Source organism: Bubalus bubalis, chromosome 2 (genome assembly GCF_019923935.1).
Source record: "Bubalus bubalis isolate 160015118507 breed Murrah chromosome 2, NDDB_SH_1, whole genome shotgun sequence".
In the NCBI taxonomy this organism is placed as follows: Eukaryota; Metazoa; Chordata; class Mammalia; order Artiodactyla; family Bovidae; genus Bubalus; species Bubalus bubalis.
Window position 1 is genome coordinate 164,908,945 of NC_059158.1, and position 17,467 is coordinate 164,926,411.

General features: G+C 34.4%; 1 protein-coding gene across 3 annotated transcripts in view; it reads right to left on the reverse strand.

Moving 5' to 3' along the window:
* CUL3 (cullin 3) overlaps positions 1–17,467 on the reverse strand; it is a 108,912-nt gene that overhangs the window by 8,160 nt on the left and 83,285 nt on the right. For all 3 annotated transcript variants that reach the window (XM_006049513.3, XM_006049511.3, XM_044937892.1), the window contains 7 exons: positions 14,677–14,822; positions 13,756–13,932; positions 12,191–12,361; positions 11,446–11,553; positions 7,459–7,583; positions 6,773–6,869; positions 5,144–5,278 (listed from right to left, as the gene is read on the reverse strand). In XM_006049513.3, coding sequence (XP_006049575.1) covers positions 5,144–5,278; positions 6,773–6,869; positions 7,459–7,583; positions 11,446–11,553; positions 12,191–12,361; positions 13,756–13,932; positions 14,677–14,822 — 959 coding nt within the window. The remainder of the gene's footprint in view (positions 1–5,143; positions 5,279–6,772; positions 6,870–7,458; positions 7,584–11,445; positions 11,554–12,190; positions 12,362–13,755; positions 13,933–14,676; positions 14,823–17,467) is intronic.

The window sequence follows — 17,467 nt, forward strand, 5'->3', positions numbered from 1 at the left end:
ACCAGACGAATTTTGGGATCAGTTGTCAAATTTCATAGAAAATAAATCTACAGGTTTGGATTGAGACACTGAATTTATAGGTGACTTAAAAAAACAAAAAAAAAACCAAATTCCTTTATAACACATATCATTCAGGTACATTTACCCTTCCGTATTCTTTTCTCTTATTGCCTTTTTGGTTTAAGTCTTGTACTTTGTGTTTAGAATGATTCCCACAAAGATTATCATTATTAATATCCCTTTCCTCATGTTATCTTCCAATTAATTCTGATGCAGAGAGAAGGGACTTACTAACAGTAAGTCTGATTTATAGAAAGATTTTTCAACCCCAAATTCTCCTCAAAAAATAATTTCTTAGTTATTATACTTGACAATTATACTGTCTTATAAACTTTGTCAACTCTTGATATTTGTAAATTTCATTCCTTTTTCTTTTTTAGTGTGTTCATTAGGACCTGCAGAACAAGGCTGGACAGTAGGAGTAAAGGCAGGTATAAACTGTTCCTAACCTTAAGGGGAAGGTGTCTAATATTTCACTACTAATTACTGCTTCCTTATTATATCTCTCATTAGGTACACCTTTATGCCACTAAGGTACTTTTTCTATTCTTAGGTGGCTAAGAGTGCCCCATCTGGAAATAAGAAATCAGGACTGACTTTTCTCATATGCTTTGCGTACATCCATAGACATCATTGATTTTTCTCCTTGAACTGATGTCTGCTCAGTTAATTGTATTATTATTATAAAATCTCAATAGCTCTCTGTTGACAAACTCCTTCTCTGTATTCCAGGAAGAAACCCCACTTGGACAGGGTGGATTATTATTTCAATACACTGCTGAATATAACCTGCTAATAATATTTTATTTAAGATTTGTATATTTATTTTGAATAACCTATAGCTTCCTTATCTTTTTTTGTTTTTCCTAGTTCAGTTTTAGTAATAAGGTTATATAGCCTAAGGTATTTCTCAAAAACAATTTGTGTATTTTGTTTTCTGGTTCAAAGTTCCCAGTATAACTTTCAATTTTAATTTGCTGTGTTAATTCAGATCTTTAATATCCTTCTTTTTTATTGTATAGTCAGTACATATGTGAGGGCTTTCTGTAACAATGGAGTTAACCTATTTCTCCTTGTACTTCCAATCATTTTCCTTTATGTGTTGTTATGTCATAATAATGATATAATTTCTCGGTGAAATACCACTGGTGTTTAATGATTGTCTATGCAAATTCTGTCTGACATTAATTCTGCTACTGTCAATAATTAGCTTTTAGTCTCATTCTCAGTAATTTTTAAAAAGTATTAATAAAGAACATTCAGAAAAACATGTATTAATATCCATACATCTTTCAAAAATTAAATGCTAGTTACTAAAATCTAACGTACAGACTACCATTAAATATATATTTTGGTATTTTAACTGTTCTACATCACAATATGGACTACATTCCAAAAAATATATAAAAAGAGGAAAAAGTCTCTGCAGCCTGACTACTATGGATTAAATGTGACACTATAATAAATGCTACCTTTTGAAGGCAGTTCTCAAGATGGCCCACAGTGACCTTGGTACGTTTTAATCTTGTGTGGTCCCCTCACTTTACCGGGGTGATGTTAGTGACCAACAAAATAAGGAAGTGACAATATGTGATTTTCAAGGCTGGATCACAAAGGCACTGCAGGTTCTGCCTGGGTCTCTCGGATCACTCACTCTAGGATACGGTAGCCACCAGGATACAAGGACAATCAAACAGCCATGTCTGATAAAGCCCACATGGAGAGAATCTAACATCCCCTAAGTTTGGTTAACAGCCAAAACAAACTTTCCAGTCATGTGGAAAAAGGTGCATACCAACAGTATTTTCCAATCCTGACAACATTAGATGACTGAAGCCCCAGCTGACATCTTTACATAACCTCATTAAAGATTCCAAGCCACAAGTCAATCAAGCCGCTCCTGAATCCCCAACCCAAAGAAACCACAAAAGGTAATAAATTGTTAGTAGCTGTTTTACAACATGAAGCTGCGATTTGTTATGTAGCATTAAATCAAAAATACTCTATTTTACTGAACTCATAAAGAATATTGGAAGAGATCAGCTTCCTTTAATAATTATTAAATACTTTTAACTATCTTTTCTAAAATGTGAAGATTTTTGCAAAATAGCTGTCTAATAAAACTTATGCAGCAGACTCTAAGCACACAGTGGGAATGTGTGTCATGAGCCTCTTCACCATTGCCTGGTTCGAGATGCAAGCAGAGGTTTTGGAGCCACAGGAATGGCATTTTACATATGCCACTTATGCTCAAGATTCTGGTTTGACACAGCTAAAATTTAAAATATTAGAGCAATTTTCTACTTAATTTTTTCTTCTACCTAAATCACTTTTTGTTAGCCTCAACGATCCCAACCAGACAGGGAAGGAGAAAAGCTTGAACCACTAAAATTACTAGCAATTCCAATAATGGTTTAGGAAAATGCATTCATGATTTTGTTTATCCTATTATTTTTACCAGCTCTTTATAAAGTAGGACTCTGAAAACCAAATCTAGTATTTATTAAGTAGCTTATTTGTTTAAAATATATTATCCATGATAGCTCCAGACTAAAACATCCAAGCTGTTATAGATAATTCAGTTCTACCTGCCTGAAAAGCTTTACAATGTTTGGGTAAGGTACTCAATACTTACTTGAAATCAATATTCGTAGGATTCAATCACATATAATTTTGTGTTTGGAAATTAAAGTTATTCCCGAAGTAATACACACCTGGAAATTTACAAGAGCAAAATCTCTTGGCTTAGCCACTGACTTAAAACACTAAGGTTTCAAAATATTTCTCTGAAGCATTATCACATAAAAATAGTCATCTCTCAACTATATTATCATCACATAAAGGGAATATGAAGATGAGTATTAAAATAGGCCTAGAATTTAATTGCTCTGCATTTCAAATTTAAAACTTCCAATGTTCACCTGTATCTGAAAATTCATTTTCAATTAAGTATAAAAATGGCAGTAACTCTACAGCTTTTAAAATATTCATTATCTTTCATTTAAACTTAATTTAAAAATATCACATGATCCTCATTTCAACTCCAACCTACTCATTAAACATATGGGAAAAGACTAACTGAATATAATTCAATCAAATCATGACTTAATGGGAGAAAAAAGTAATAAGAAGTATATTTTTATAGTTACTCTAAAAGAAGAAAGTTGACACTATCAAGATAGTGTAAAATTACCAAAAGGAAAGACAGAAACTAATGAAACAGAGATCAGAGTGTGTAAAAATACATACATATGGTCAACTGATTTTATTTTTTCTAAATAAAGGGGCTAAGGTAATTCAATGAGAAAAGAATAGTTAGTGCTTTTGACAAATGATGTTGAATGAACAAGTGAATATATGTGGGCAGAGGAAATAATTCTTAATCCTACCTATAACCATACCAAAAAAATTAACTTGAAATTGATCATACATCTAAATGTAAAAAGCTAAAACTATAAATCACTTAGAAGAAAATGTAGAAGAAAATCTTCGAAACCACGCAACAGCCAATAATTTCTTAGACTATCAGAAGTACAAACCATAAAACAGTGGCTACAGGACTTTGTCAATATTAAAAAGTTCTGCTCTTAGTAAAATTAAGAAAATAAAAGGGCAAATAACAGACTGTGAGAAAATATTCATAGTACATAGAGGTGACAAAGGATCGCTATCCAAACCTTATAAAAGAATTTTTAAACAACCCAATAAAGTTATATGAACAAAGAACTCATCAAACAAGACACATTAAGTGGCACATGAATTAACAAAAAAATGGTCATCACCATTAGCAATCAAGGTAAGAAATTAAATCCACAACAAATAGGTATAATTGCACACCAGCTAAAATGGCTAAAATTTAAAAGACTGAGAATATTAGATTTTGGAGAATATGTGGGGCAAGCAGAACTCTCCTACACTGCTGGTAGAAATGGAAAAAGTAAAATCACTCCAGGATGCAGCCTGGTGCTCAGTGGTCTGTGATGACCTAGAAGGGTGGGTTGGGGGTGGGAGAGAGGCTTAATCAAGGGGTAGAGGATTTTTGTATACATACAGCTGATTCATGCTATGCTGCAGAAACAATACAACACTGTAAAGCAACTATACTCAATTAAAAAAATAATTATTTTTAAAAATTGGATTTGCAAAGCACAGTAATGCAAAGTGCAAAAAAAATTTTAACATACAGCTCTATTCACTACGATCTAAATTCAACCCAACAATCGAAATGCCTATCAAGAGGTGAGTGGATAAAGAAACCATAACAGATCCATGTAGCAGAGTTATCACTCAGCAATAAAAATAAACTACTGAACTATACACTCAACATAGATTAATCTTAAAAATACTAGACTATGTAAAAGAAGCTGGACAAAAGTGATATGTATCATGTGGTTCCAATTATATGAAATTGTAGAAAGCCAAAACTAATTTACATTGATATAAAGCAGACAACTGGCTGCCTGGGTCTGGAGATACTGTGAGGGAAATGACTGCAACAGAGTATAAAAATTTGGGGAAGATATTCTATGGGGGCGTCCCTGGTGGCTAGGTGATAAAGAATCCAACTGCCAATGTAGGAAATGTGGGTTCCATCTCTGGGTGAGGAATATGCCCTGGAGAAGCAAAGGGCAAACCATTTCAGTACTCTTGTCTGAAAATTTCCATGGACAGAGGAGCCCGGCAGGCTACAGTACACAGGGTCACAAAAGAGTTAGATACAACTTCGTGACTGAACAACAAAATAATATTCTGTATCTTGAGTTCAGTGTTTGTTACAGAGGTGCATATATCTGTTAAAACTCATCAAACTGTGAACTTAGATGGAGTTATGTTTTACTATATAAAACGTACTATTTCAACAAAGTTGACTTAAAAATCCAAATGAAACATGACCCAAGAAGTGTATAACATTCATAGTTTCATGGTTCCATGGTCCAATTTTATGCTATACATATTTCTCCGATTATATTCTGAAAGGTTATACTCAGATCCTTTTCAATAATAATTCTACATTAGGTTATTCAAACAATTAAAAGACTCAAGTAACAACACAATAAGGTAAAATCCACAAACCAACCCATACCTCAAATGTGTATTTTTCTCTATTATTGAAGAGCATTAATATGGTCATCTGGAAAGTGGAGACTTGCAATATATGCTTCCGTGTATTAGAGCCAGTTACTTGTGCGCCTCCAACGCCAACTTCAGATCCATCTTCCTGTTTAATTTTTAAACATAAAAATAGAACCAAAATGTAATTATCTTCTGATAACTTTATCAGTATGTTTGTGAAATAAGCTCTGCATTGCCCAAACCCGCCTTAACAAAATGACAGGACTCATTCCTACATAAAAAAGAAATGTTATTTTAAAAGTGTATATGTATATATGTGTGTGTAAACACACACACACAGTCTTTATTTGGGACTGTCTCATTTTTTCCCATTATGAACACGCTAATGTATCTGAACAAGTAATGAATCAATAATTCCTTTTATTTATAGCTAAAATTTATGGTAATAGGACACACAAGGATAAAACTGGACTTTTAAGGTATCACTGCCATTATACTGCCACCCAAAGTAATAGGGTTAGGTTTCTTTTTGCATGATCTGATCATTTTAAGAGATTAAATAATAGCATAGGGTGGAGAGGGGGGAATCTGTCATCCTTAAAGCCTATTGCTGCTCTATGATTTAAAAGAACAAATTTAGTCCTCAATAATTAACATATGAATTATCTTTTCAAAACCTACTTATCTGTTTAATAAAACTGCAGAAGCTAACATGATTATTTAAGAAAAAACCTTTTCCTTTAAAAGCAGCAAGCAAGCAAGAATTAAAAGCTGAGTGAGTTCTTTAATATCCTTGACCTTCCCACTTACAACTAAACATGTAACAGTCTTAAACCTAATTCAACTGAATGAATTCTAAGGAATATTTCCCACTTCAATTAAATATAAAAAACTACAATATGTAGTTTTGTAACTATAGGCATTTTCAACAATATTAAAAAAAAAACCTTTGGTGTTACAGTGACATATAAAAAAAGTTAAGATTTTAATTAAAATGTTTAATGAAACTTACTTGCTGCCTAGGTAACAACTTGGGTATTTTTTTCTTCAATGATTTTTTTAAAAGCTTTTTATTATTTTGCCATTTTAAGGCAAATGACTGTGATTTTATTTATACCGAGCAATGAAAGTAAATTAAAGCTCACAATTTTACATACCAAAAAAAAGTTACTTTTTTAAAAATGAAGGCAATTTACTACTGTGTTGCTAATTTTTAAATAATCACTTTGGTAACACTTTGCACATTTCACAAATCTTGTTAGCTTTCCTGATTTCAACTTATTGGAAATAAGGATTACAGGAGACTGAGAATTCTGAAAAAGGACTGATGGTTTTTGTATGCTCTCAAATCAATTTGCATTTTATTATCTTATGCAATACTATCTCAAGTCTAATCTCATAAATAATGTAATTATATTACTTATTCCATAAGGAAGGCTACTGGCATAGTCTTCATAATGTCAAAGGAAGTTAGTAACTGAAGGAATAGAAGTAAAGAATCAAAGCTGACGTTTCCTTCTTCTAAATATTTGAAACAGGCAGGGAAATAAGAGAAATAAATAATTTACCCAAATCAACAAAACTCACTAATCAGTTCTAAGTTATTAAATAAAAATATGCTCAAACTATTAATATTTACCTTTTTAACTGGTCCATAGAAGGTGGCATTGAGATCTGCAGAACCCATGTGATGCTGGAGTGTGAGCTGTCGACCACTGTGTTTGGCTAAGTAAAACCTTCGGCAAATCAAACCAGGTTTTTGAGAATTACACAACTTATTTATTTGAAATTATAAACTTCCAATCTTTAACGAACATTTATGTAAGGGAGACTTCAAAAGCAAAAAACAATCTCAGGAATCAAGTTCAGTTCCAATTTTTTATAGACAAGAAACCATAAATTAAGGGGTGGGGGAAAAGAGACAGAAAAAGACAGACCTTAGAAACTTAGCTAGACAGTAAGTGATAAAAGTAGTACACTAAATACTTTCTACTTGTATATTTATTTGTCCTGGCTGCTGCTCAGCCACCACAGTTCATAAGACAACCTTTCTCCATAATTAACCCCAAAACAATTCACCCCCACCTAGTGGAAAACATCAATACAAAATATACTCCTAACTATGCACTAATGCTGAAGAAGGGTATTAGTATTCCTCTGAAAAGAGATTATGCAATTCATCCTTACATATTGAAAGCATAAAGGGTAAATAAGATTAAAAAATGGAGTATATTCCTCTTCAATCAGGGACACTACTAACTGCTCCGCTTCATCTCAATTCTGGACAATTTGTACTTAGACATACAAAGTTCGATCCACATTTACCTTCTGAATATCTCAAAAGCGTGTCTTGGTGCTGGTGGGATGTTGCACTTTGGTGTGGCTGACTGAGTGGGCCAGTATCCTGTTGTGAGCACCCGGACTGTGAGATCAACACCACCTAAAGATACCTGCGGCAAAAAGAAGAAATTGTCCCCCCGCCAAGTTAGCTAGGATGTGCTATCTGTTGCCGAGCCACTGTGAGAGTTATCAGAGTTATCAAAGTAGTTATCTCCAGGTCCAAGAGCCAGCAAATAAAACACATCTTTTTAAAAGTTAGACTCATCCAATGTTTTCCTAATTTTAACTATGGCAAATTTTATTGCTTAAGATGTTTGCTTAGTCTTACTGGTGTCACTGAAATGTACAAAGTTTGAGGCCTTTAAGATTTTTTCCAGATAAAATGCCAAGGGGTCATATCAGTATCATTTTAGAGAAAATTCTAGAATAATACCTTTCATCTCAGTTTTTAAGTACTCCTGCCATCTTAACACAGAAACAAAATATTTCTAACATCCCAATCACATTTCAACTAAACTGACCAAAACTTTCAGGTTTTCACACGTAGCTCACATTCTACCAATCTCTGCATAGGACGCTAGGCCCAGTTCCACACAGTCGGTGCTCTGTAACTATCTGCATGTTTGACTACCTCTATAAAATACATGCTAGCATTACTGTCACAATGAGGTTATTTTTTCCCTTTAAACAGATCCCTTAACAAGATAATTTTGTAAGAAAACAGTAACAAAGCACATCAACAGACATTATTAAAGGGGAAAAGCTCCAATACTCTGGGCCACCTGATGTGAACAGCTGACTCATTGGAAAAGACCCTGATGCTGGGAAAGATTAAGGGCAAAAGGAGAAGGGGCAACAGAGATGAGATGGTGGATAACATCACTAACTCAACGGACATGAGTTTAAGCAAATTCCAGGAGATAGTGGAGGACAGAGGAGCCTGGAATGCTACACTCCATGAGGTCGCAAATAGTCGGCTGAACAACAATCAACTGTTCAGCTTTATCATTAAGATTCACAGCTTGTTCCATTTTTATGTATCCTGAATGATTCAGTGAAATTTTTAAAAAAGAAAAACAAGTTTATAAATATCAAGACGTATTCCACATTTAGATTTCTTCATAATTATCTCTTAAATGGGTTACTCCATTTTAAAGAATTGAACCCAGAAACCTTAGATGACACATAGGAAAGATCACAGCAAAGATGCTTACATGATGAATGGAAGAGGCCTGAGAACTGTTTACACATTTGCAAGCAGGGAAGGGGCACCCAAATAACAATGTCTTTTATCTCTTTTCTCATATCCCCAGATATCTTGCTCCCTAATCTTCCAAGTCTTTCTTCAAAATGTCATTTTTTAAAAGGAGGCCTTCTCTGACCACTCTTCCTGGCTACAGTGTTCCTCTACATCTCCTATCACCAGCTGAAGTGTTCTGTAATTACTTGTTTACCATCGTGCCTCCCAGATTAGAAAGAAAGCTCCATCAAGGTAGGGATTCTTGTCTATTCTCTGCTGAATACCCAGTGCCTAGAACAATGCCTGGCATAGAAACAGTGAGTTATTTGTTAAATTAAAGAGAGAAAGAACCTCAAGAACTATTGCTCTAATGGTTTGGACCTTGTATTTCTAGCTATTGTAGTATTATTTTTAAGCCATTCCGCTTATTTTCAAAGACACTACATGACAGAGACAAGTACACAAAGACAAGGTACTGGAGAAGTCTGTCTGGATACAATTTGTTGATATAAATGAACAGAAATATGACAGCAAGGTGGTTTTCCTGTCCTTATCCCCATGAAAAAAGTAAAACACAGGAAATAATGCACAAATACTTAAATTTATTTCAGCATAATAAATATGACTTGTCTAAATAAAGTATACAAGTATTCAGAATTTTAAGAAAGTACTTGTTATATGACTTCTGAAAGTAAACAGAAGAGTCATTCTATTTCAACAAGTCAGGAACCTTTAAGATAGTAACAGAAATATCTGAGGATTGGTGATGTTTTAAAAGGGTTCCAAGATTTCAGAAAGTTCAAGATTTGTTTTTCTCTGTCACTTTTCATCAAACCTTTCTAATGAAAATAAAGGTTTAGGAGACTTAAAGCTTAAGATGCTTAGTGTATAAACAATTACAAAATAGCCAGGAATTGTATGCAAATAATGGCTCTACAAAGTGGAAGCTGCAACAAGATCAGCAGATATATAACTCTGAGCATCTCGATAAGTACTCTACTTAATGGGTTAACAATTATAAAACAAATATTCCACCATAAAGTGCAGGATATATCTGAACAGTCAAAATGAAAGAAGAGAAAATGCACAAACTTCACAGAAAGAAAACAGAAAACAGAATCTGATGAAATGATCGTGTTGAATGATCCCGGTGCAAAAGAATCAGTTTAGTTCAGTCGCTCAGTCATGTCAGACTCTTTGCAACCCCATGGACTGCAGCACGCGAGGCCTCCCTGTCCATCACTAACTCCTGGAGTCTACCCAAACCCATGTCCATTGAGTCAGTGATGCCACCAGCCATCTCATCCTCTGTCTTCCCCTTCTCTTCCTGCCCTCAATCTTTCCCAGCATCAGGGTCTTTTCAAATGAGTCAGCTCTTTGCATCAGGTGGCCAAAGTATTGGAGTTTCAGCTTCAACATCAGTCCTTTCAATGAACACCCAGAACTGATCTCCAAAGAATGGTCAACAGTAAATAAAGATGGCAATTTTTCATTCAAAAGACCTTCAACTATCATAGAAAAGGTACTTGGACACTTAAACAAAAAAAAAAAAAAAAAAAACCCTAAAGGTGAATGCAGAGTTGAAAAACAGTTTAACAAAAAAGAGAAAATTCTCAACTTCATCATACCCTACTGAAATCTTCTCAAAAACTTCACTGGCCTCCAAAGTCTTACTGTAAGTTGCAGCTCACTGAACTTCTGGCAATCACAATACAAAAGCACACTTACAACACACCAGCATCAGCATTGCTATTCTCAGCTCACCCTTTACCAACCCTGAGGATGTCAGGCCCATTTATCCTGATCTTTCACATGAATAAGAATAATGAGGTACAAGAAGCTCAGGTAACAATTATAAGACAGTACCATCCTAGGGTAAAGAAAAAGTATTAAAACTCAATAAGCTTGCCTTAGGGAGCTTCCCCGGAGGCTCAGCATAAAGAATCCGCCTGCCAATGCAGGAGATGCAGGTTCAGTCTCTGGGTCAGGAAGATCCCCAGGAGAAGGAAATAGCAACCCACCCTAGTATTCTTTGGAGAAGGCAATGGCACCCCCCTCCAGCACTCTTGCCTGGAAAATCCCAAGGACGGAGGAGCCTGGGGGGCTGCAGTCCATGGGGTCGCAAAGAGTTGGACACGACTGAGCGACTTCACTTTCACTTTTTACTTTTATGCATTGGAGAAGGAAATGGCAACCCACTCCAGTGTTCTTGCCTGGAGAATCCCAGGGACGGGGGAGCCTGGTGGGCTGCCGTCTATGGGGTCGCACAGAGTCGGACACAACTTAAGTGACTTAGCAGCCAGTATTCTTGCCTGAGAAAATCCCATGGACAGAGAAGCCTGGCTGGCTAGAGTCCACAGGGTCACGAAGAGTCAGACATGACTGAGCGATTATGCAACAAGAAGTTTGCCTAAGCCTGGTATTGTTTCCATAATCTGTAAATGGTTATAACATAACTCTATTTAGTAAATATTCAGTGCATTCCTTCAAGTAGGGAGGATAAACTAAGCTGCTTAAGAATAAGAGAATATATTTTAAGAATAGAAAAGTTAGAAAAACAGGTTGTATGGGTGAAATAATTTTTAAAGCACTCACAAATACATATGTTGTCTCTAATGACATTTAAAGAAATGACATCAGCAATTCAGTTATCTAAATGGATGAAAATGCCTATTACAAAAGACTATATATAAAAAACATTTACATAAGTAGAAATTAATGAAGAGTCTCACCCCAGTAGCCTGTAGATGTTGCCTGAACTCATCCATAGTTGTGTTTGAGATGCTCATATCCCTAAACATTCCTTCCAGTTTTGATGTGAATTGACATCCACATTCAGTCTAGAAGAAAAACACAAACATACACAAACAGATGATGGATTCTGTTATGAGGAAAAATACAACCTCTTCCATGTTACTGTCATCCTTTCTAAATCTTTCTAATAACAGTTGTTCTATGCCTGTAGGCACCAACTTTAGTGGGATTAATAACCTAAGAATTTTATTTTAAAATGCAAATTTCCAGACTCTGAGATTTTCATAAAGCCAACTGAAGGTAGGGCCCAGAACTCTGTGTTTTTAACAAGAAACACCCATATTAGGTGATATGGGTACAGGTGGCCTGTGGATCACACTGTGTGAAACAGAAGTGTATGTCATATTCCACTTACTGCTTTCCTTGTACTGATCCTCCCCCAGATCACCATAAATGTATCTGCCTCACCAAGAGAAATTTCAGTACACTGTGAACGTCCCAGAACTTGAACAAATTGCAATACAACTTTCTCTTTAAAAAACAAAACAAAAAAACCCCACAGGTCCCTCAAAATCTAGCTTTGTTCATTTACAGAAACAAATATTTTATTTTTTTTTTAGAAACAAATATTTTAAATCAATTATTTCCCAATTACTTGTTGGTGCTCAATTATGTGATAAACATTAGTTAAGGGCACTCCATTCCATCCTAAATACACCTTACCTTTAACTTAGAAATCATATTTTTTTCAGAGTCATCAGAAACACTTTTATTTGTAAGAAGTCTCCTTGCCAAGTGTTGCTTATAATAACGTTCAAATACATCTTTTTCTTGCATAAACCTAAAAAGGACCATTGCCTTATCCAATATTGTTTCTACTTCTTGTTCTGTTAGCTGTAAATCAATTAGAAGACAATTAACAATTACACAGCTTTAATTCTACAAAAACAGCATCACAGTTCAGTTTTAAAACAACATTAATAACAAACATAAATATCTGGCTGACCATGTCAGAAAAGAGATCTAACGTGAGAAAATATGGCCCACTTCCTACAGCTCGGTTCTTCCTTTCTGAACCAGTGCGACATGAATCACAAGTTGGAATGGCACTCCACTCCCCAGTGGGCTAACGCTGAAAGGGAGAGGATGATACATGGCTGGATTCAAGGATGACTGAGAATAGCTGAAATGAAATTTTAATCACATAAGAGAATTTTACAGTGCCCTGGCACTGTAAAACATATTGGCCAAAAGACAGTTATTTTTATATAAGCTCATTCAAAATCTAAATTGTTCAAACAGAAGCATAACAATATGTTATATTTCCCAAAGTAAAAAGGCCTCTTGCCCCTAATCTTTTAAACAAGGGCAAGATGATACTGTGGCAGGTTGTATTCAGTTTATATTAAAAATTATGGAAGACTACTTAGATGTGTCTTTTCTATTCGGTGTCCAAGGTAATATTCCTCTTGTTTCTGTTATTATTACCTACTTGCTGTTTTGCCCTTATGTCTCACAAATCCCAAGATGAAGTCACCAAGACCAATTTACACATAATCCCAATCTGTTTATTTTGATTTTCTGTGCTATAGTGCACTTCCAAGATCCCAGATATATTATAAACACTTGAAATTGAGCTGCCATATATGCTATCAAAGTATTTTCTGATACTTATTCTAGACTAGGTCTTCGAATTCTTGACACTCAAGTACTACTGGATAGATAACCTCCAGAACCAGATAAGAGTAAGCAACATTCTATGTGCAATGCATAGCTGTTTTCTAGTTTCTTATTATCACTTATATATAACCCTCACAATCTAAAAGTTTATGGCTGTGTGGTTGTTTCTGACACCAACGACACATTAAGTGAAATGTCAAAGCACTTCTGACCACTTCAAGCACTTAAAACAATCCTTTCAAATATCACAGTGCACATTTAAGCATAGCAAAAGTGAAAAGTCTAAGTGTCAGTCGCTCAGTGCTGTCCAACTCTTTGCAACACCATGGACTGTAGCCTGCCAGGTTCCTCTGTCCATGGAATTCTCCATACAAGAACACTGGAGTAGACTGCCATTACCTTCTCCAGAGGATCTTCCCAACCCAGGAATCGAGCCTGGGTATTCCACATTGGAGGCAGATTCTTTACTTTCTGAGCCATCAAGGAAGCCCAAGCACAGCAAAAGACTTTAATTTTATATATACAAAATTGTCTAACCTTATATTTCATTTCCTAATGTTACATCTACAAATAAAACTTAATGTACTTTCAAATGCTTTAACACTTACCCCTTTGACTCCCTTTTTCAGCTTATCATCAATAAATAATGAGAGGTATTCAGGGGACCTGGAGTTGAGGTTGAGAAAATACTCAAAGTCACCCGCAATAGTCTGTTTAAAGAGCCTGTCGTTATTGAACGATTCCTGGAGGAAGCGATCAAACCTACTCTTCAGATCCAACAAGCCCTTCCAAATAAAAAAAGAAGAAAGAAATTTATGATACATGTTAATATATGTTCTATAAACAATACATGTGTAACTACACATTTATCTTTGACTTCGCTAGTAATAAATGTGTGCACTCAGTGTTAAATTTACAGATTCTACGTTGTTATTTTCGAGCCTATATCTAAAAGCCTGTATTAAAAACATCAGTGGTGAGAGAAGTATTCTATCTTCCATTTATGTATTACTCTACTGAGGGTGAAACAAAGATCCTTTTCACCGTTTCTCCCTACCTTCCTCTATCTTGACTGAATGGGTGAGCCTGAGAAAATCAGCTTTAAAAATACACACAGAGAAAGCTTATTGTTGATACTAAAACATGAAAAATTTGAGAGCATAATATAGTCGTAATTCTGTTTGAAAGCAAAATATCTTGAAACAAAAAGTCACTAAAACAGTTATTTTTTCTAACACATGAGGGTATATAAACACTAAGGCATACAAAGAACAAACTTTCATTCTTGACACTATTTAAATAAAGTCTTCATCAGATAAGCTAATACATAAAAAGAAGTGGCTGAGTTTGGCTCCCTGATATAAACATACGTACTTTCCAAAATTCCTGAAATATTTACGATAATTACACATATTAACCTACCACTGGAACAATTCAGTCAAAATACATACTACATCACTTTGTAAAAGTGATCTTTTTAGCATGACATAATTACTTTATGATAAAGAGAATCTTCTGTATTTACTTACCTGGATATAGTCTACCGGATTCTTTCCTTCTCCTTCCTCAGAAACAAGGGCTTTACCTTGTTCCCTTAAATAGGAACTCATACACTCACACATCGTTTTCAAACCATTTGGCACACGACTAAATAACTTGTACATGCAAGCAAGGTCTGCAATCAGAATGAACACACAAATTGGCTACATTAAAGATTAAGAAAAAAAAAACTGAATATCTGTTCATGCTGATTTGTGATATTTAAAGAAGCTCCATTATGATAATTTGATGACCACATAAAAAAACTACTAAAAAACAAAATTCTAGCAAAATGGGGGTGGAATGGGGGAAACTAGTTAATGATTATTATTGCAACTTACAAAATACATCATACAGATGAGATACTAAGCATCAATAAACGGTTGTAGCAAGTTTTGGTTTGCATGGAAGAGATGTCCAAATAGCATAAGAAACAGTCACAAAAAAGGAAAACTGAACTTTTGGGTTCCTATGTAATTTATCCAATATAATTCTAATTTAGAAACTAGTAATACAACAAAACTATCAAAAGAATAACTTTAAATTTGGTATGTCCAATTAAAAAAATAAATGTGGTTTAACTGACAGTTAATGTAATAAAGAGGAACTTTAAAAACCAAGAAAAGTCTTACAGGTATTTTGAAGCATGTCTATCTCAAAAGTTCAATGCCAATAGTGGCAAGAAATAAATTTCATTACACATCATGGTAAAATTCATGTGAAATTTACAGTATAAACTCCTCTATGTTTTAGTATTTTCCTCCGAGCAATCCCTAGTATTTTTTAGGAGGTGATCTAAGCCAGTATCTGTATTTGAAAAACTGGCGTATCTCACTACATTGTTTTTATTTAGAATGAAAATTCTAGACTGCCTTTTACAGAAATAAAAGGTGGAGTTGAGATACTGCTTTCCTGTATGTCTAATGTATCTCTGAAATAAGAACTTACTGGAAGAATACAATGTCAAAACTTTACAATGATATAAAAAAAGGTTTTATAACTGAGAACTTTTAAAAATGGAGTTAGAACAGCACCTTCTAGATCAGGGGCTGTTTTCTGTAAAGCATCAGACAGTAAACGTTTTAAACCATGGATCATATGGTTTTTGTTCCAACTACTCAATGTTGCCATTATAGCCAGAAAGAAGCCATGGCTAATACATAAATGAATGGTCATGACTGTACTTCAATGAAACTTGATTTATAGACACTGAGACCTAAAACTTATATAATTTTCATGTGTAACAAAATATTACTCTTTTGACTTTTTTTCCAGCCTAACTGGTAGTGGGCCAGATCTGACAGACAGGCTATAATTTGCCCACCTTGTCTGTATTTATAAGAGCAATTTAGATCCTAAAAATACATGGATGCAACTTTTATAAAAAGGGCTTCAAAATTTTTTTCAGTGACTTTCAAAAGTTTTTGGACAAAGTATTCTCATCAACAATATATGTCCAAAATAATCCACACAGAGCAAATCTTATAGTATCTCACATTTGGTATAAATTATAACCAAGTTGGCCCATGTTAAAAATAAATATTAAAAATGCAACAGAAATTTATGGATATGTACTAAAGTAAGCATTTGTTATCAAATACCTTAACAAAACAGTTTCCAATTTTGTGTTCTTTATTCCTATGCTATTATAGTTTTGTTTATATGTTGTATATTTAACTGTATATAAACTAATAAAATTTCATTATATGTAATCCATTGTAAATAAATGGATGGCATAGTGGAGAAAGTGAAAGAGAAGAAAAATTATGCGGCAAGCAATTAAATATTATTTGTTTACACTGAAACAATAAAATGATACTATCTGAACTTAATTTCATAGTGCCATATGCATTTCATGATCAATCCAACTAATCCTCTACTCATGGTGGGAAAAAAAACTTTCACTTTCTGATCTATAAGACATTTGGCTTCATAATGGTGAAGTTGCATCTCTGACATATTCTTGACATACTGTTCAAGAGCAGGTCCTAGCATAATTAAGACATTTTGCAGTTAGGTTTCTAGTGGAAAGCCAGGAAAACTGAAGCCATGATTTTTAAATTTAATTTAGCATCACAGAAAGCTGCTTACTTGCTGAGAACATTAAGCACTAAACAGAAACTATGGTAAGTGGCTATTCTGATACTCCACCATTTAGGTGCTTATTAAGCAGTTGCCACGTGTTAGATATACTTAATGCCTTTAACACAAGTCTCCATGCAGGCTACAGATACTATAATTCAGGTGTGCTCAATCATCTCTCCATCAAACATTTCCTAGCCTCTTAATCTTCAAGCACATTTAATCTCCCAACTCTTGGCCACCCCCACCAAACATGAATAAGAAAGCATTAACTCAGTTAACTAAACAATACATTAGAAAATTGATTCTCATTGTGTTTAAGTAAGGAAAATTGCTTTTCATAAAGTCCTAATCTGCCAGAGATCATTAAGATTGGGGTCATCAAACTATAGCCCATGGAACAAGTACAGGCCACTGCTTGTTACTAAACAGTTCACAAAATAAGAATGCTTTTCACATTTTAAATGGTTGAAAAATAAAAATCAAAATTTTATAAGAATACAAGTTTATTCATTTATGTTATTGTCTATGCATACTTTCTATTATAGCAGAGATGGGTAGTTTACTGTATGGTCCACACCCCTAAACTATTTATTCTCTCTCCTTTTAGAAAAAAATTTTGCCAATCCCTGACTTAAGACAATGGGCATCCAGGAGTAGCTTATTTTGGAAAATATCCTTAAAAATGATTTTTGTTTT